A 20,663-nucleotide genomic window follows, 5' to 3' on the forward strand; every position below is an offset into this window, starting at 1 on the left:
CCTACCATTGTGGTGGGTTGGGGTTTCTCCAGTTTCTAGCAATCATGAGTTTTGCTGCCATTAAGATCGTTATCAGTAGGCCACGCGTGATATCTATATTTTATCAGGTGCAACATTTCTAATGGATTGGAATAAGGACATACTCACAAAAAACTAAAAGGATCATACTTATATTTAGTTGCAACCTCAGCATACATGTACAGAATCTGAGGTACAAGTTTTTATAAGAGTTGCATTACTTATAAAAGTGAAAGACCAAAGGTCACCAATTACTGCTCTGCAGTTACCCAAGAAATAAATATTGATAAGCAAACACTTTGTTTTCGTTATAGAATTTGTACACTAATGTTTATATAATATGTATAGTATATTATTTATAAATAAATATATAATAAAAGCATAAATATATATATATATATATATATATGTACTGTATGTATGTATATATATATATATATATATATATATATATATATATATATATATATATATATATATATATATATATATATATATATAAAATAAAATATTTACATTCTTATTACAGATCTCACCTTTTCAGTTTGAAGCAAACCTGGTGACTGTGCTCTAAGATCAGCATCAAGCTCTTTAGATCGTAATCAGCAGGTTTACGGAAGCTTACACCATCAGGTAAACCATGAACTATTAACCATCCAGGATCTTTCATAATTTTGTCATATGGCACAGGAACAATATTAGGCATACCTAAGGCCTCGCCTAAAAAAATAAATAAAACATTTAGCAGTGTGATTTAACAAGGCAAAACATTTTTGATCAGTGGTTGTACGGCATAAGGTTATATGCCTTTCCACTCCAAATGTTGTATTTATTAAATGTAATACAAAACAATGATTGCTGGTTGTCTGTCTCATGACCCTTCCATGTGACCCTGGCAAGAAATATATGTGGCACTTATAAGCTAAAACAGTTGGAGGTGTGGCGTTTGAGGGGCATTTTTTTGTCCCAGTGCCTAGGGCAGCACAAAAAAATGAATACAATACTGTTTGAGACACTTACAAATCATCATTTGATCCTCAGAATTTATAACAAAAAATATCCATGCCATTTTAGATGTACTTAATATACAACGGTCTAGATACATTAAGCAATAATTCATACAAGTGTAATAGGTTTTATGGGTAGAAAACCAATGTTGTATCTTTAATTTTATTGCAGGTTGTTCATGAATCATTTTTATAAAACATTGTCAACAGGTGTGAGTGATGTTTGCACATAAACAACTCACTATAGAGAACATCAAAGATCTCCTCAACCATTTTCTTTAGCAGGTAAATATCAGATTCGGGTGCTGGGGACAGTCTTTGTATATTCTGAATACAGTCTGTGCTTCTCCTTTGTGTTTCGGGTTCTTGGTTCTTTTTAAGAGGACATGCTGCAAAAAGAGCACCCAGATCTGAATCAAACATTGCTTTTATGATTTAACATACATGTAAAATATAGTTTGCTAATACTTTTTGGTCCACGTTCTAGCTACTTTTTATGAGGTATATATTCTAGTTTTTTAAACATATTGGCCTAGATTACAAGTGGAGAACAATCGTTATTGCAAGAAGAGCAAATGTGATACTTAACAATGACTTTATTCTAAAAAACGAGAGCAAAGTGGAAACTCATGCTGTACTCGAACTATAATTACATTAAACCCAAATTTTTTCTTTCATGATTTAGAAAGAGAATGCAATTTTAAACAATTTTGTAATTTACTTCTATTATCTATGTTGCTTCATTCTCTTGATATCCTTTACTGAAAAGCATATCTAGATAGGCTTATTAGTTGCAGATTGGTGGCTGCACATAGATGCCCCGTGTGATTGGCTCACCCATGTGCATTGCTATTTCTTCAGCAAAGGATATCTAAAGAATGAAGCAAATTAGATAATAGAAGTAAATTGGAATGTTGTTTAAAATTGTATTCTCTACCTGAATCATGAAAGATTTTTTGGGGGGGTTTAGTGTCCCTTTAACAATAGAAATTTTAACCAAAGTGAAAAGTTCTGGTAAAGTCATTGTACCCATACAGGACTTCAAACCACAAAACTGGCCTCTCAGGTTTTATTTTCACACAATTTCAAGCCTTTACAAAGAACATTGCTTTTGTGCAAAGACAAAACTCACTGATGCCATTTTAAATGTACTATGGTCTAGATTCATTAAGACTATAGTCATATCTGTTTTATAGTCTCCCGCCATTGGTTGATCCTGAAAATTAAATATTTAAATATATGAATTGGTCAGTTATATGTAATGTCTCATAGCACACAAGAAGCAATAGAAATGTAAAAATACAGTTGCAAAATTGGAAAAAAAGTTGTTCAAACAACTTCATGCAATACTTGTATGTATTTAATATTTCTTTTAGTGTAATTTTAATTTACACTATTTTCATTATTAAAAACAAGATTTTTATGCGCAAGTACATCAGGATTTGTACTGAAGTTTTTTTTTTTTACTTTCAAGATATCTAGATGAAACAGACGCCATGATAAAAGTACAGTATTTGTTGATGTGATGTAATGACAGTAACAAATATATTTAGAGGTTGTGAAATCAACTGTATTTGTTTTTTAAAAGAAAAAAAAAAGAAAAATTATTTTTTAATCCATTTGAACGGCTGTGTGAAGCTGGCCCCCCTACAATCGGCACAAATAAAAAATCCACTGTGTTTCGTTAGTGCTACGTTTGTGCTGTTTTGTGCCATAAAAATTAAGATTTGTGCTGCTTTTATTTTTAAGATAATAGCAATTGTTTTTGAGTTATTACAGATGAAATAAAGGTCACCAAAGATCACCCAGCGCCCCCTACAAAATCTCCATTCTATCTTGTTTTGTTTTTGACTTATTAGCTATTTAATAAAGGTCACCAAAGGTCACCCAGCCCCCCTATAACAGCCAAAACACATGGAACCGGTTGGTTGGTTAGCGCTGAGTTTGTGCTGGTTTGTGCAGTTTAAATCTCTGTTCTATCTCATTTCATTTTGGATTTATTAACTATTTAATAAAGGTCACCAAGCCCCCCTACAACAAGCAAAAGACATGAAACGGGTAGTTTGGTTAGTGCTGTGTGTGTGCTGGTTTGTGCCGTTAAATTTTTATTTGTGCTGCTTTGGTTTTTTAGTTATAACAGTTTGTTTTTTTGTCAGTGAAAATTATGTAACCCACCATCCAATTTGCCTCAGCTGTGTAAAGTTGGCACTCCATGTTTTTAAAATGTGAATAAAAATATACCATTCATTTCTGCTGGGTTTCTGCTGATTTGTGCAAAAAAATTAACATTAGTGCCAGTTTTGTTTTGGACATATTAAGCATTATATACGATCAAACTTTGCCCACTTTGCACTCCACATTATTACATTTTAAAAACAAACATAACATTCGTTTGCGCTGAGATTCTGCTGATTTGTGCTAAAAAAATTAATGTTTGTGCTAGTTTGGTTTTGGAAATATTGATTATTATATTTGAAAAAACTCCGCCCACTTTGCACCCCACATTATAAATTTTAAAAACACCCACATTATAAATTTTAAAAACAAATATACCATTTGTATGTGCTGTCTTTGTGCTGATTTGTGCAGCTAAATCGAACATTTGTGCCAGTTTCGTTTTTGAAATATTGAGCATTATATATGATCAAACTCTGCCCACTTTGTACCCCACATTATAACATTTTAAAAATAAATATACCATTAGTTTGTGCTGCTATTGTGCTGATTTGAGTTTCAAAAACGAACGTTTGTGCCAGTTTGGTTTTGGAAATATTGCACATTATATATCTTCAACCCTTCCCACTTTGCACCCCAAATTATAACATTTTAAAAACAAATATAACATTTGCTTGTGTGGTGTTTGTGCCGATTTGTTTTTTTAGTTATAACAGGGTTTTTTTTAGGGGAAATCATGTAACCTGGCACCCATTTTTACTCAGATTTTGCCCAAACCTGACTGTTTTGCAAGGGTAGTGTATGCACCTGTTAGTGTTATTTAAATAAATCAATCTTCTATTATAGTTACTGAAATATTAATGATGATTTAAAAATCACAAAACATTACGTTAGTGCTGCATTTGTGCTGTTTACATCTCAGTTGTGTCTTTTTTTTGTTTTCAAGTTATTAAAGGGACAGTAAACACCAATTTTCATATAACTGCATGTAATAAACACTACTATAAAGATAATAAATAATCTGCCCGATACTGATATAAAAATCCAGTATAAAACCTTTTAAAAACGTTCTTAGAAGCTCCCAGTTTAGCACTGATAAAAAGGTTAGGCTGAGACACCAGCTAAATTGGTCTGGAAAGCAAAAAAACATAATTTATGCTTACCTGATAAATTTATTTCTCTTGTGATGTATCGAGTCCATGGATTCATCCATACTTGTGGGATATTCTCCTTCCCTACAGGAAGTGGCAAAAAGAGCACCCACAGCAGAGCTGTCTATATAGCTCCTCCCTTAGCTCCACCCCCCAGTCATTTGACCGAAGGCTAGGAAGAAAAAGGAGAAACTATAGGGTGCAGTGGTGACTGAAGTTTTTTAAATAAAAAATATACTGCCTGTCTTAAATAAACAGGGCGGGCCGTGGACTCGATACATCACAAGAGAAAAAAATTTATCCGGTAAGCATAAATTATGTTTGCTCTTGTAAGATGTATCGAGTCCACGGATGAAGGGAGCTTTAGGACACGGATGAAGGGAGGGACAAGACAGGTACCTTAAACGGAAGGCACCACTGCTTGTAGAACCTTTCTCCCAAAAATAGCCTCCGAAGAAGCAAAAGTATCGAATTTGTAAAATTTGGAAAAAGTATGAAGCGAAGACCAAGTCACCGCCTTACAAATCTGTTCAACAGAAGCCTCATTTTTAAAAGCCCATGTGGAAGCCACTGCTCTAGTAGAATGAGCAGTAATTCTTTCAGGAGGCTGCTGGCCAGCAGTCTCATAAGCCAAACGGATGATGCTTTTCAGCCAAAAGGAAAGAGAGGTAGCCGTAGCCTTTTGACCTCTCCGTTTACCAGAATAAACAACAAACAATGAAGATGTTTGACGGAAGTCTTTAGTTGCTTGTAAGTAGAACTTTAAAGCACAAACCACATCAAGATTGTGCAACAGACGTTCCTTCTTTGATGAAGGATTAGGACACAGTGAAGGAACAACAATTTCCTGATTGATATTCCTATTAGAAACAACCTTAGGAAGAAACCCAGGTTTGGTACGCAAAACCACCTTATCTGCATGGAAAACAAGGTAAGGTGAGTCACACTGTAAAGCAGATAGCTCAGAAACTCTTCGAGCCGAAGAGATAGCTACTAAAAACAAAACTTTCCAAGATAGAAGCTTAATATCTATGGAATGCATAGGTTCATACGGAACCCCTTGAAGAACTTTAAGAACTAAGTTTAGGCTCCATGGTGGAGCAACAGGTTTAAATACAGGCTTGATCCTGACCAAGGCCTGACTAAATGCTTGAACATCTGGGACATCTGCCAGACGTTAATGTAAAAGAATAAACAAAGCAGATATTTGTCCTTTTAAGGAACTAGCTGATAATCCCTTCTCCAATCCTTCTTGGAGAAAGGACAATATTCTAGGAATCCTAATCTTACTCCATGAGTAACCCTTGGATTCACACCAATAAAAATATTCTTTCTAGCTTGAATCAGGGTATCAATGACTGACTCAGAGAAACCACGCTTTGATAGAATCAGGCGTTCAATCTCCAAGCAGTCAGACGCAGAGAAATTAGATTTGGATGCGTGAATGGACCTTGGATTAGAAGGTCCTGCCTCATTGGCAGAATCCACGGTGGAACCGATGACATGTCCACTAGGTCTGTATACCAAGTCCTGCGTGGCCACGCAGGTGCTATCAGAATCACTGAAGCTCTCTCCTGCTTGATTCTGGCAACCAGACGTGGGAGGAGAGGAAACGGTGGAAATACATAGGCCAGATTGAAGGACCAGGGCACTGCTAGAGCATCCATCAGTACCGCCTGGGGATCCCGGGACCTGGACCCGTAACGAGGAAGTTTGGCATTCTGACGGGACGCCATCAGATCCAATTCTGGTGTGCCCCATAGCTGAGTCAGCTGGGCAAATACCTCTGGATGGAGCTCCCACTCCCCCGGATGAAAAGTCTGACGACTTAGGAAATCCGCCTCCCAGTTCTCTACTCCTGGGATATGGATTGCTGAGAGATGGCAAGAGTGATCCTCCGCCCATCGGATTATTTTGGTTACCTCCATCATCGCTAGAGAACTCAGTGTTCCTCCTTGATGATTGATATAGGCTACAGTTGTGATGTTGTCCGACTGAAATCTGATGAATTTGGCCGCAGCAAGCTGAGGCCACGCCTGAAGCGCATTGAATATCGCTCTCAGTTCTAGAATGTTTATCGGGAGGAGAGTTTCCTCCCGAGACCATAAGCCCTGTGCTTTCAGGGAGTTCCAGACTGCACCCCAGCCTAGCAGGCTGGCATCTGTCGTTACTATGAGCCATTCTGGCCTGCGGAAACACATTCCCTGAGACAGGTGGTCCTGAGACAACCACCAGAGAAGAGAATCTCTTGTCTCCTGGTACAGATGCAGTTGAGGAGATAAATCTGCATAATTCCCATTCCACTGCTTGAGCATGCATAGTTGCAGTGGTCTGAGGTGTAGGCGGGCAAAAGGAACTATGTCCATTGCCGCTACCATGAGTCCAATTACCTCCATACACTGAGCCACTGATGGCCGAGGAATGGAATGAAGAGCTCGGCAAGTGGTTAAGAGTTTTGATTTTCTGACCTCCATCAGAAATATTTTCATTTCTACCGAGTCTATCAGGGTCCCTAGGAAGGAAACTCTTGTGAGAGGGAAGAGAGAACTCTTTTTTATGTTCACCTTCCACCCGTGAGATCTCAGAAAAGCCAACACGATGTCTGTGTGAGACTTGGCTAGCTGGAAAGTCGACGCCTGAATTAAGATGTCGTCTAGATAAGGCGCCACTGCTATGCCCCGCGGTCTTAGAACCGCCAGAAGGGACCCTAGCACCTTTATGAAAATTCTGGGAGCCATGGCCAACCCGAAGGGAAGGGCCACAAACTGGTAATGCCTGTCCAGAAAGGCGATTCTGAGGAATTGATGATGATCTCTGTGAATAGGGATGTGTAGATACGCATCCTTTAAGTCCACGGTAGTCATATATTGACCCTCCTGGATCAGAGGTAGAATAGTCCGAATAGTCTCCATCTTGAATGATGGTACTCTGAGGAATTTATTTAGAATTTTGAGATCCAAGATTGGTCTGAAAGTTACCTCTTTTTTGGGAACCACAAACAGGTTTGAGTAAAACCCTAGCTCTTGTTCCTCTTTTGGAACTGGGCGGATCACTCCCATGGTATGTAGGTCTTCTACACAGCGTAAGAATGCCTCTCTCTTTGTCTGGTTTGCAGACAATTGAGAAATGTGAAATCTCCCCCTTGGGGGGGAGTCTTTGAAGTCCAGAAGATATCCCTGGGACACAATTTCTAAAGCCCAGGAATCATGAACATCTCTTGCCCAAGCCTGAGCGAAGAGAGAGAGTCTGCCCCCTACTAGATCCGGTCCCGGATCTGGGGCTATCCCTTCATGCTGTCTTAGAGGCAGCTGCAGGCTTCTTGGCCTGTTCACCCTTGTTCCAAGCCTGGTTAGGTCTCCAGACTAACTTGGATTGGGCAAAATTCCCCTCTTGCTTTGCAGCAGGGGAAGCTGAAGCGGGACCATCCTTGAAGTTCCGAAAGGAACGAAAATTATTTTGTTTGGTCCTCATTTTATTTGTTCTATCCTGAGGGAGGGCATGGCCGTTCCCTGCAGTGATGTCTGAAATAATCTCTTTCAGTTCAGGCCCGAATAGGGTCTTTCCTTTGAAAGGGATGTTCAAAAGTTCAGATTTTCAGCAAACCAGGACTTAAGCCATAACGCCCTGCGTGCTAAAATGGCAAAACCTGAAATCTTTGCCGCTAATTTAGCCAGTTGGAAAGCGGCATCTGTAATGAAAGAATTAGCCAACTTAAGGGCCTTAATTCTGTCCATAATATCCTCTAATGGAGTCTCCGTCTGAAGAGCCTCTTCTAGAGCCTCGAACCAGAAAGCAGCTGCAGTAGTTACAGGAACAATGCACGCAATAGGTTGGAGAAGAAAACCTTGATAAACAAAAATTTTCTTCAGGAGACCCTCTAATTTTTTATCCATAGGATCTTTGAAAGCACAACTGTCTTCGATAGGTATAGTTGTACGCTTAGCCAGAGTGGAAATAGCTCCCTCCACCTTAGAAACTGTCTGCCACGAGTCCCGCATGGTGTCAGATATGGGAAACATTTTCTTAAAAACAGGAGGGGGAGCAAATGGAATACCTGGTTTATCCCACTCCTTAGTGATAATATTCACAATCCTCTTAGGGACTGGAAAAACATCAGTGTAAACAGGAACCTCTAAGTATTTGTCCATTTTACACAATTTCTCTGGGACCACTATAGGGTCACAATCATCTAGAGTCGCTAATACCTCCCTGAGCAATAAGCGGAGGTGTTCAAGCTTAAATTTAAAGGCCTTCATATCAGAATCTGTTTGAGGGAGCGTCATTCTTGAATCAAAATTTTCTCCCTCAGATAACAAATCCCTTACCCCTACTTCAGAACATTGTGAGGGTATATCGGATACGGCTACTAAAGCGTCAGACGGCTCAGCATTTGTTCTTAATCCAGAGCTGTCATGCGTTCCTTGTAAACCAGGCAGTCTGGATAAAACCTCTGTGAGGGTTGTATTCATAACTGTGGCCATGTCTTGTAAAGTAAATGAATTTGACGCACTAGAGGTACCTGGCGTCACTTGTGCGGCCGTTACTGGTTGTGACACTTGGGGAGAGCTAGATGGCGAACCCTCATTTCCTTCTGTCTGAGAATCATCTATTGCACTATTTTTAAGTGCTAAAATATGCTCTTTATAGTTTATAGACATATCAGTGCAAGTGGGACACATTCTAAGAGGGGGTTACAATGGCTTCTAAACACATTGAACAAGGATTTTCCTTGGTGTCAGACATGTTAAACAGGCTAGTAATGTAACAAGCAAGCTTAGAAAACACTTTAATCAAAGCAAATAACTCTTAGAAAAAAACGGTACTGTGCCTTTAAGAGAAAAAAAGCTGCACAAACTCTGCAAAACAGTGTAAAAAAGCAGTAAACTCAACAACATTTTTACAGTAGTATCATAAAGCCTTAGTAACTTTGCACAGCTATGCAAATAAACAATTAACCCCTTAATGTAAAAACCGGATTGACAAAACGTCAAAAACTGGTAAAAAAAATGTTCAGCACCTTGCCACAGCTCTGCTGTGGCGCCTACCTGCCCTTTAGGAACGAATTGTGGGAAAAAAAACTTCTTTACAGCCCTCAAACACAGTAGGAACCTCTGGAGAAGCAGCTGGATATCTCTGAGGAAAAGAAACTGCGCAACTTAGGAGCGAAAATAGGCCCCTCCCACCTCAATCGATGTTTTGGGGCCTAAAAGAAACACAACAGAGTGTTTCTTAAACTAGCCATGTGGGTTAATAACCCTTAAACAAGCCACAATGACCCCTTAAAGTCCCTCAAAAAACGTTATATTTGCATTTTTTATAAATAAACAAAATGTTTTTTCCTATCAGTGTCACCAGTAACTAATGAGCCCTTCATGCAAGCTGGGATTCCTACCAAGTGTCTGAATACAGCTTACCCTTCCCTCATGGGGATATTGCCGCCTTTTCTAGAATTAACACAGTCTGTCTAGAAAAAAATAGACTGAACATACCTCAATGCAGTTTACCCTGCAAACCATTCCCCCAACTGAAGTTTTCCTGTACTCTTCAGCCCTTGTGAGAACAGCAGTGGATCTTAGTTACAAAGTGCTAAGATCATCATCCTCCTTGCAGAAATCTTCATCCCTTTTCTGCCAGAGAGTAAATAGTACAAACCGGTACCATTTAAAATAACAAACTTTTGTTTGAGAAATAAAAAACTAACATTTTTGTCACCACACTAACTTTACCCTTCCTAGTACTTAGAGTAGGCAAAAAGAATGACTGGGGGGTGGAGCTAAGGGAGGAGCTATATAGACAGCTCTGCTGTGGGTGCTCTCTTTGCCACTTCCTGTAGGGAAGGAGAATATCCCACAAGTATGGATGAATCCGTGGGCTCGATACATCTTACAAGAGAAATAACAATTTTTTTGTTGACTGTCCCTTTAAGTACAAGCTACTGGTTAGTTCTTGGTTTATTATAACAATTAAATAAACTGTTTAATGTTAGTTTAAAGGTATATGAGACCCAATTTTTTTCTTTCATGATTCAGATAGAGCATGCAATGTTAAGCAACTTTATAATTTACTCCTATTATCAATTTTTCATGCTCTATCTGAATCATGAAAGAAAAAATGTTTGTTTCATGTCCCTTTAAGTCTCACAAATAGTTCTCAAACAAACCGTGTCTATATGTAAGTATCCCTACACCCTATTATTACAAGAACAGTTTCCTATCTCTGCTAAATTAAAAAAAACTCACACAGGTTACAGCTCAGCTGTCCAACTTCCTAACCTGAATGGCCTAAATGCAAATATCATGTTAAAGGACAATTAAATACAATAGAATTGCATAATCATCAAACATTAAAAAAGACAATGCAATAGCTCTTACTCTGGATTTGAAATGATCAGTAGAGTTTTGGCTGACAAATTTCAAAATGTACTTCAATTTGCCAGCTCCCAGTATCATGTGACAGCCATTAATCAATCATAGACGCATATTATATGCATACACTGTGAACTCTTGCACATGCTCAGTAGTAGCCGGTGCCTCAGAAGGTGTGTATATAAAAGACTGCATAATTTGATGATGGAAGTAAATTGCAATGTCTCTTAAAACTACGTGCTCTATGAAAGTTTAATTTTGACTTTAGTGTCCCTTTAAATAGGAGGAAAGCAGAGCAATGTGAATTGGTTTAAAGCAAAGCTTTGTTAGACAGCCATATTTATGCTGCTTCAGAGGGTGAAGGAAATACAGTTTAATAGTAACATTAAACAAACTCTCTTTAGAGTAGTTTATTTTCTACCTTCCCTATAAATATTATTTTTATATTCATTTTAAAAATAGAGCAACAAGTTGAAAAAATACACATATGGTCTCCATTGTATGCTTTGAACTTTTTATGTACCAGCTGGGATAAATAATATAAAAATATATTTGTAGAGTGTAAATGATATTTCTCCTTTAAACAGTGATTATTTACTTCAGCTTTATCTGAGTCCAAAGTTCAAAGTAAAAGATTCACAGGTTTCATATAAGAACGCACCATTAAAAAAAAATACAAAATAAAACACACACACGCACACATATATTTGTTGTAATATTTTTATTTATAAGCACTCTCGGGAGTACAAACATTCAACTTCATCTGTGTCTGATGTCCAAAGTAAAACATTCACATCTTTCATCTAAAATTGTACCATTAAAAACATTTTGAAAACACACACATGCACACATACACACGCACACACATGTAGACACATGCACACACACATGTAGACATGCACACGGACACGCACACATGGACACGCACACACGCACACACACATGCACACAAACGCACACATGCACACACATGCACACACACGCACACATACATTTGTTTAACATTTCTAAGCACTCTCAGTAAAAAACTGAATTTATTCTTACCTGATAAATTTCTTTCTTTTGCGATGTACCGAGTCCACGGATTCATCCTAACTTGTGGGATATTGTCCTTCCTGACAGGAAGTAGCAAAGAGAGCACCACAGCAGAGCTGTCTATATAGCTCCCCCTTAACTCCAACCCCCAGTCATTCGACCGAAGGACAAGGAAGAAAAAGAGAAACTATAAGGTGCAGAGGTGACTGAAGTTTACATAAAAAATACTATCTGTCTTGAATAGACAGGGCGGGCCGTGGACTCGATACATTGCAAAAGAAAGAAATTCATCAGGTAAGCATAAATTCTGTTTTCTTTTGCAAGATGTACCGAGTCCACGGATTCATCCTAACTTGTGGGATACCAATACTAAAGCTTTAGGACACGGATGAAGCGAGGGACAAGACAAGAACCTAAACGGAAGGTACCACTGCTTGCAAAACCTTTCTCCCAAAAATAGCCTCCGAAGAAGCAAAAGTATAAAATTTGTAAAATTTGGAAAAGGTATGAAGCGAAGACCAAGTCGCAGCCTTACAAATCTGTTCAACAGAAGCATCATTTTTAAAAGCCCATATGGAAGCCACCGCTCTAGTGGAGTGAGCTGTAATTCTTTCAGGAGGCTGCTGTCCAGCAGTCTCATAAGCCAAACAGATGATGCTTTTCAGGCAAAAGGAAAGAGAGGTAGCTGTAGCCTTTTGACCTCTACGCTTTCCAGAATAGACAACAAACAAAGAATAATATATAAAAATGCGTTCTATCTCCAAGCAGTCAGTTGCAGAGAAATTAGATTTGGATTCTTGAATGGACCTTGAATCAAAAGGTCCCGTCTCAGTGGCAGAGTCCATGGTGGCAGAGATGACATGTCCACCAGGTCTGCATACCAAGTCCTGCGTGGCCATGCAGGCGCTATCAAAATCACGAAGCTCTCTCCTGTTTGATTCTGGCAATCAGACGTGGAAGGAGAGGGAATGGTGGAAACACATAAGCCAGGTTAACGACCAGGGTACTGCTAGAGCATCTATCAGTACTGCCTGAGGATCCCTTGACCTGGATCCGTAACAAGGAAGTTTGGCGTTCTGACGAGACGCCATCAGATCCAATTCTGGTGTGCCCCATAGCTGAACCAGTTGAGCAAACACCTCCGGATGGAGCTCCCACTCCCCCGGATGTAAAGTCTGACGACTTAAAAAATCTGCCTCCCAGTTCTCCACCCCTGGGATATAGATCGCTGATAGATGGCAAGAGTGAGTCTCTGCCCATCGGATTATCCTGGAAACTTCTATCATCGCCAAGGAACTCCTTGTTCCCCCCTGGTGATTGATATAAGCTACAGTCGTGATGTTGTCCGACTGAAACCTGATGAATCCGCCCGAAGCCAGCTGAGGCCACGCCTGAAGAGCATTGAATATCGCTCTTAATTCCATAATATTTATTGGTAGGAGGGCCTCCTCCTGAGTCCACAAATCTTTGATTTCTTGACCTCCGTCAGAAATATTTTTATGTCCACCAAATCTATCAGAGTTCCCAGGAATGGAACTCTTGTGAGAGGAATAAGAGAACTCTTTTTCACGTTCACTTTCCACCCATGAGATCTTAGAAAGGCCAACACTAAGTCCGTGTGAGACTTGGCAAGTTGGAAAGTCGACGCTTGAATTAAGATGTCATCTAGATAAGGCGCCACTGCTATGCCCCTCGGCCTTAGGACCGCCAGAAGGGACCCTAGCACCTTTGTGAAGATTCTTGGCGCCGTGGCCAACTCGAAGGGAAGAGCCACAAACTGGTAATGCCTGTCCAGAAAGGCAAACCTGAGGAACTGGTGATGATCATTGTGGATAGGAATGTGTAGATACGCATCCTTTAGATCCACGGTAGACATATATTGACCCTCCTGGATCATTGGTAAAATAGTCCGAATAGTCTCCATCTTGAAGGATGGAACTCTTAGGAATTGGTTTAGGATCTTGAGATCTAGAATTGGTCTGAAGGTTCACTCTTTTTTGGGAACCACAAACAGATTGGAGTAGAAACCTTGCCCCTGTTCTGTTTTCGGAACTGGGCAGATCACTCCCATGGTAAAAAGGTCTTCTACACAGCGTAAGAACGCCTCTCTTTTTGTCTGGTTTACAGACAATTGAGAAAGATGGAACCTCCCCCTTGGAGGAGAATCTTTGAAATCTAGGAGATACCCCTGGGTTTAAATTTCTACGGCCCAGGAGTCCTGAACGTCTCTTGCCCAGGCCTGAGCAAAGAGAGAAAGTCTGCCCCCTACTTGATCCAGTCCCGGATCGGGGGCTACCCCTTCATGCTATCTTAGTGGCAGCAGCAGGCTTTTTGGCCTGTTTACACTTGTTCCAAGCCTGGTTAGGTCTCCAGGTTGGCTTGGATTGAGCAAAGTTCCCCTCTCGCTTTGCAGCAGGGGAAGAGGAAGCGGGACCACCCTTGAAGTTTCGAAAGGAACGAAAATTATTTGTTTGGTCCTTGTCTTATTTGACTTATCTTGAGGGAGGGCATGACCCTTCCCTCCAGTGATGTCTGAAATGATCTCTTTCAGTGCAGGCCCAAATAGGGTCTTACCTTTGAAAGGGATGGTCAAAAGTTAAGATTTAGATGACACATCAGCTGACCAGGACTTAAGCCATAATGCTCTTTGCGCTAAAATGGCAAAACCTGAATTCTTTGCCGCTAACTTAGCAAGATGAAAAGCGGCATCTGTAATAAAAGAATTAGCCAACTTAAGGGTCTTAATTCTGTCCAAAATATCATCTAGTGGGGCCTCCATCTGAAGAGCCTCTTCTAGAGCCTCAAACCAAAAAGCAGCTGCAGTGGTTACCGGAACAATGCACGCTATAGGTTGAAGAAGAAAACCCTGATGAACAAAAATTTTCTTAAGGAGACCCTCTAACTTTTTATCCATAGGATCAATGAAAGCACAACTGTCTTCAATAGGTATAGTTGTACGCTTAGCCAGAGTAGAAATAGCTCCCTCCACCTTAGGGGCCGTCTGCCATGAGTCCTTTATGGTGTCAGAAATGGGGAACATTTTCTTAAAAACAGGAGGGGGAGCGAACGGAATACCTGGTCTATCACACTCCTAAGTAACAATGTCCGAAATCCTCTTAGGGACCGGAAAAACATCAGTGTAAACAGGAACCTCTAAATATTTGTCCATTTTACACAATTTCTCTGGAACGACAATAGGGTCACAATCATCCAGAGTAGCTAAAACCTCCCTGAGCAATGAACAGAGGTGCTCTAGCTTAATTTTAAATGTCGTCATATCTGAATCTGTCTGAGGGAACATCTTTCCTGAATCAGAAATCTCTCCCTCAGACAGCAAATCCCTCATCCCTACCTCAGAACATTGTGAGGGAATATCGGATACGGCTACTAAAGCGTCAGAAGGCTCAGCATTTGTTCTTAACCCAGAGCTACTGCGCTTCCCTTGCAACCCTGGCAGTTTAGATAAAACCTCTGTGAGGGAAGTATTCATAACTGAAGCCATATCTTGCAAGGTGAAAGAATTAGACGCACTAGAAGTACTTGGCGTCGCTTGTGCGGGCTTAACTTGTTGTGACACTTGGGGAGAACTAGATGGCGAAACCTGATTTCCTTCTGTCTGAGAATCATTTAATGCCAAATTCTTATAAGTCAAAATATGCTGTTTGCAATTTATAGACATATCAGTACACTTGGGACACATTCTTAGAGGGGGTTCCACAATGGCTTCTAAACAAATTGAACAATGAGTTTCCTCAGTGTCAGACATGTTTAACAGGCTAGTAATGAAGCAAGCAAGCTTGGAAAACACTTTATTTAATGAAAAAAACACAATTTGCAAAAATGGTACTGTACCTTTAAGAGAAAAAAAGGCATACACAAACTGCAAAACAGGTTAAAATTGCTTCAAAAATTCCGAAATTTTAACAGTGTACCCACTAAGCTTTAGAAGGATTGCACCACAAGTAAAAAAGCAATAGACCCCCAAATTAAAAAAACGGATTGATAATTGTCTAAAACTGGTTAAAACCTCTATTAGCACCTTGCCACAGCTCTGCTGTGGCCCTACCTGCCCTTAGGAAGTGATAATATGGGGTTTAAAGCTTCAATTAGTCCCTCAGAAGACTCTCAGGACCTCAGGAGAAGTTGCTTGCTGCTTGTAAATGTAGGCCCCGCCCACCTCACTCGATGTTGCTGGGGCCTACACAAAACTAACAAACCCTGCCTGAAAGCCATGTGGGTTATAAACAACCCCAAAGAACCCTCAAGCAAATGTCCCATAAAACAGAAAACGTTACTCCTAGACACAAAAACGTTTGTCCCAAATTCACATAACAAACTGAGTGCCCACAAAAAATTAATCCTTTATGCAAGCTAGTAAAAACCTCTGATAACACAAGGATTACTGCTTACCCTTCCCCTAATGGGGACACTGTCAGCCTTTCTGAGTTAACACAGTCTCTGCAGAAAATATGACTGAACATACCTCATTGCTGTATAGCAAGAAATCGTTCCTCACACTGAAGTTTTCCTGTACTCCTCAGCTCATGTGGGATCAGCAGTGGACCTTAGTTACAAATGCTAAGATCATCATCCTCCAGGCAGAAATCTTCATCTATGTCCTGCCTGAGAGTAAATAGTACAACACCGGTACCATTTAAAAATAACAAACACTTGATTGAAGATAAAATAAAACTAACAGTTTAACACCTCTTCTCTTTACCCTTCCTGCTTAGAGCCAGCAAAGAGAATGACTGGGGGGTGGAGTTAAGGGGGGAGCTATATAGACAGCTCTGCTGTGGTGCTCTCTTTGCTACTTCCTGTCACGAAGGACAATATCCCACAAGTTAGGATGAATCCGTGGACTCGGTACATCTTGCAAAAGAAACATTCATTATGCAAAGAAAAAGATCAAATCTCATTAGCTTAATAAAAGAGGGTATATTTTGTATTTTATTGCCTTAAATTTGGGGTTGTCTTTTCTGTGTACTAATACATAAGTCCCACTGCAGTCTTTTCCATCAATAACTTTTAGAACATATTTTATTATATAACAGTAATAAAAAGAGAAGCCATCAATTTAACATACCACAAAACCTCTGAAAATCAGTCCGAAGCTCTTTTCTGGAGTTTAAGAAAAATCTCCCTTTCTCTGTTCCCACTAAAAATGCACTTTCTTCATGAACAGCAATACAGGCAACTTCAGCATTAAGTTTCGAAAGTGCAGAACACTGAAAAAAGGAAGAAAATCATCATAAACTGCTGGAGAAAAATATTTATTTTACCTACAATTGCTGTAAGTTACCTTGACAAATTGTGATACAGAGTGACTGGAGAAAATGCTACAGTCTTACATTTTACCATGGAACAGACTCTGATTGGCTACAGCAAAAGAAACTAGGAAAATAAATTCCTGCAGATTTTTTGAGGGTACAAACTTGGCTTATAGTCCCTATACATTTTGCTAACAAAATAACATTCCTGGACTGTTCTTGATGTGCAAAACTTTTTAAAAAATCTTTTAGAATGCAGTCCTTAAAGGGACAATGTACCATAAAATAAGCTCCTCTTTACTGTGTTCCCAGTGCTCCATTTTACTTGCTTGACTGTGTTTATTGTTTACAAATAGCTTCTTTACCTTTATTTTATTAATTGAAATAACTGATTTTGCCTTTTGAATTCTCAACGTAAACTGAAAATTTCAATAGTTTAAGCAATGGTAAACTTGACATGTTTTCAAATCAGTTAAGCAATATTTTAGATGGACTTTAACTGATCACTTCTAATGAAGATGCGCTGTAACTTACTTATTAATGTAGCCGTGTCATTCTAATACCCCGCACTCCGGCCACCCAGTTCAAAACTTATGAAGCTAACGGTTTGAACTGTTCTCCAATCAGCACTCTAGCCGTATGGCACTTTTTTGTAGCTAGAGCACCGATTGGTGAACAGTTTAAACCGTTAGGTCATAAAAATGATGAGTTTTTAAGATGGCGGCCTGAGTGAGGGGTTCATTAGAATAGTACAGCTAGATTAAAAAGTAAGTTACGACACAGCTTTATTCTAAGTGATCAATTAAAGTCAATCTAAAATATTGCTTTGATTCCAGACCTGATTTTAAAACATGTCAAGTTTACCATCACTTTAAATACTGGTTATAGAAAAGCAAAAACAGCCAGCAGAAGAAATTACTTTAACAGTGGCTATGCAAGAGATAAGATCTAAAGCTCTCTACTAAAGGCAAGATGATCTATTGTAGTCTCATCAGTACAGCGAGGTTCCTCAAATAATTTTAGAAACACAAATTTTACCTTGAGATGTGTTTATTTCACTATGCAGGGTTCTGTATGTGAAGGAGAGACTCCTATATTACAACAGAAGGTCTATACACATTTTGTGTGATTTATCTCCATGGTGGCAAGTCTTTGATTAGCAGGCCCTAAGTATTGATCTTTGGTATACAAAAACAGATATAAGATAAGGAAGCATTTCTTTGTGTAGAAAGTAATAAGGGTGTCTGATCTCCCTTTGATATCAGCCCAAATTAATGGGGTGTGGTTTAAAAGAAAGAAATGGAAGAATGTAAATTCATCTACAAAAATACACTTAAAATAACAATTTACTATACATTTTATACTCGGCATCTGATATAACAAGTCACTGAAAACACATTAATGGGAAAACAATTTTGCAGTACACGGTTCCTTTAATTGATTATCTATTCTAAGAGTTCAATCTGCCTTTACTGGCCACTACTCTGTGCATGAAATATGTCATAGTAACCTTCTTGTATTTTTGTGCAAGAATAATGATCTACTTTGTTCCCTACATGGTGTCATAACCTTATGACAGTTATATTGTACTTATTTAGATGTATGGAAATTATAATATATTTTTTACTGCAAAACAGCTGCTATCTTTTTCTACTGCTACAATAATGAGATTTATCCCCATTTGTCAAGCTAGAAAGCTTAAACATAACTTACCATTGAATCTAAGGCAGATACAAGGCTTGTGATGATTTCATCCTTCCCACCAGGGATAGATGAGATCCACATATCAGGTCTGGAGTTGTTCAGGGATCCCTCATACTGTTTTCCTGCCAACGCCATATTCTTCTGAAACAGAGATGTAAGGCTTTATTAGTCACGTACAACTGGTAATTGTGATATATTCTTCAAATGCAAACCCAATTAAGTGCTCATGAAAGTACCTACAGGAGAAAATCCCATGTATGGGTCATTCATTCTCTCTATTATACCAGACATTTACACTGACAACTTGGTGAATTTTGGAGATAAAGGGTTACATAAATATGGTTTATGAAAGAAAGAAGGTCCTTTGGTGGTAATTACTAATCAAGTGACTTTCTTTTAATATTGTTTAGTAACCAGTAGCACCAGTGCCTATTAAATAAATTCATGTTACATCTGTATCTGTCTCACAATTTTAATACTGCATGCAGGTTGTTTCATTCCGTCAATGTGCAGAACAAACCTTTTTCTAGTTTACCATTACATTTCATCACTGGTTTATTAAAGGGACACGCAAGTCAAAATTAAACTCTTATGATTCATATAGAGATTGCCATTCTAAGCAACTTTTTAATTTACCTCCATTAACAAAATTTGCACACGTTTTATATATACACTTTTTGAGTCACCAGCTCCTTCTGAGCATGTGCAAGAATTCACAGAATATATACATATATGCATTTGTGATTGGCTGATGGCTGTCACTTGATACCGGGGGAGTAGAAATAGACAAAACTTTAAAATTTTCCATTAAAAAAATCTACTACTCATTTGAAGTCCAGACTAAGTGCTACTGCAGTGCCTTTTTATCATGCATTTATAGATTATGCAAATCTACCGTATAAACTGGTCCTTTAACTTGCACTTAAAGGGACATATAAGTGTTAAAACAAAATGCTCTTATGTATCAGAAGCATTTTTATTATTGCACTATTGCTTGACTATAACTATGAGACCAATCACAATCTATCTGCTGAGGCCTTTTCAGAACTTTTCTGGACAAAAAAGGTTCAACTTCATCACAATAGGCTATTTCTCGAACTAGGCCAAAACGTTCTTGGCAATCAAAATCCATTTTCGAGAAATTTTCATTTTGACATATTTGCAACTATTGCAAGACTACTTGAATTATATTATCTAGTATATAAGCCAAACTGGAAACACTGCATTTACAATCAATAAATATGAATGTTGTAATAAACAATACTTGTCAGATATTAATACTAAGAATATAGCCATTGAGCATTTATACCAAGTGGTTTTCAACAAAGGATTAAATAAGTCTCTTAGAACCGAATGCTCTGTATGAACCATGAAAGTTTAATTTTGACTTGTGTGCCCCTTTAAGATTTTATTTCATAAGTAATCTATAGATAAGATAAATAGAAATTAAACGTTTTCATTTTGACAGCTTTGAGTACAGGTAGCCCTCAGTTTACGCCGGGGTTAGGTTCCAGAAGGAATGATTGTAAATCGAAACCGTTGTAAATTGAAACCCAGTTTATAATGTAAGTCAATGGGAAGTAAGGGAGATAGGTTCAAGGCCCCTTTTAAAAATTGTCATAACAACACCTAATACATTATTTTTAAAGCTTGGAAATGAAGACTTTAAATGCTAAACAGCATTATAAACCTAATAAAATAATCACACAACACAGAATAAAACATTTGCTAAACAGCATTATAAACCTAATAAAATAATCACACAACACAGACTTCACTTGCATTTTTCTGCAAACAGTTCTTTCTATGCATTACAATCTAGACTGATTTATAGACAGGAAGATCTTGTTCCTTTGAAATCTGCTCGATAGCTCAGGTCTGGTTAAACTGATTAATTTCAGCTTGCTTGGCTTTGCTGCAACACAAGCGGACAGCTCA

At 38.6% G+C, this 20,663-nt stretch overlaps 1 protein-coding gene across 7 annotated transcripts in view; it reads right to left on the reverse strand.

Annotated features, from left to right (window-relative positions):
* Positions 1-20,663, reverse strand: part of GTF2IRD1 (GTF2I repeat domain containing 1) — a 272,274-nt gene that overhangs the window by 140,564 nt on the left and 111,047 nt on the right. For 6 of the 7 annotated variants that reach the window (XM_053707485.1, XM_053707481.1, XM_053707486.1 and 3 more), the window contains 4 exons: positions 18,735-18,866; positions 16,838-16,979; positions 1,268-1,414; positions 555-738 (listed from right to left, as the gene is read on the reverse strand). In XM_053707485.1, the coding sequence (XP_053563460.1) occupies positions 555-738; positions 1,268-1,414; positions 16,838-16,979; positions 18,735-18,860 (599 nt within the window). In that variant the 5' untranslated portion in view covers positions 18,861-18,866. The remainder of the gene's footprint in view (positions 1-554; positions 739-1,267; positions 1,415-16,837; positions 16,980-18,734; positions 18,867-20,663) is intronic. The other variant, XM_053707483.1, reaches the window with a different exon arrangement.

The sequence above is a fragment of the Bombina bombina genome, chromosome 3 (genome assembly GCF_027579735.1).
Source record: "Bombina bombina isolate aBomBom1 chromosome 3, aBomBom1.pri, whole genome shotgun sequence".
In the NCBI taxonomy this organism is placed as follows: Eukaryota; Metazoa; Chordata; class Amphibia; order Anura; family Bombinatoridae; genus Bombina; species Bombina bombina.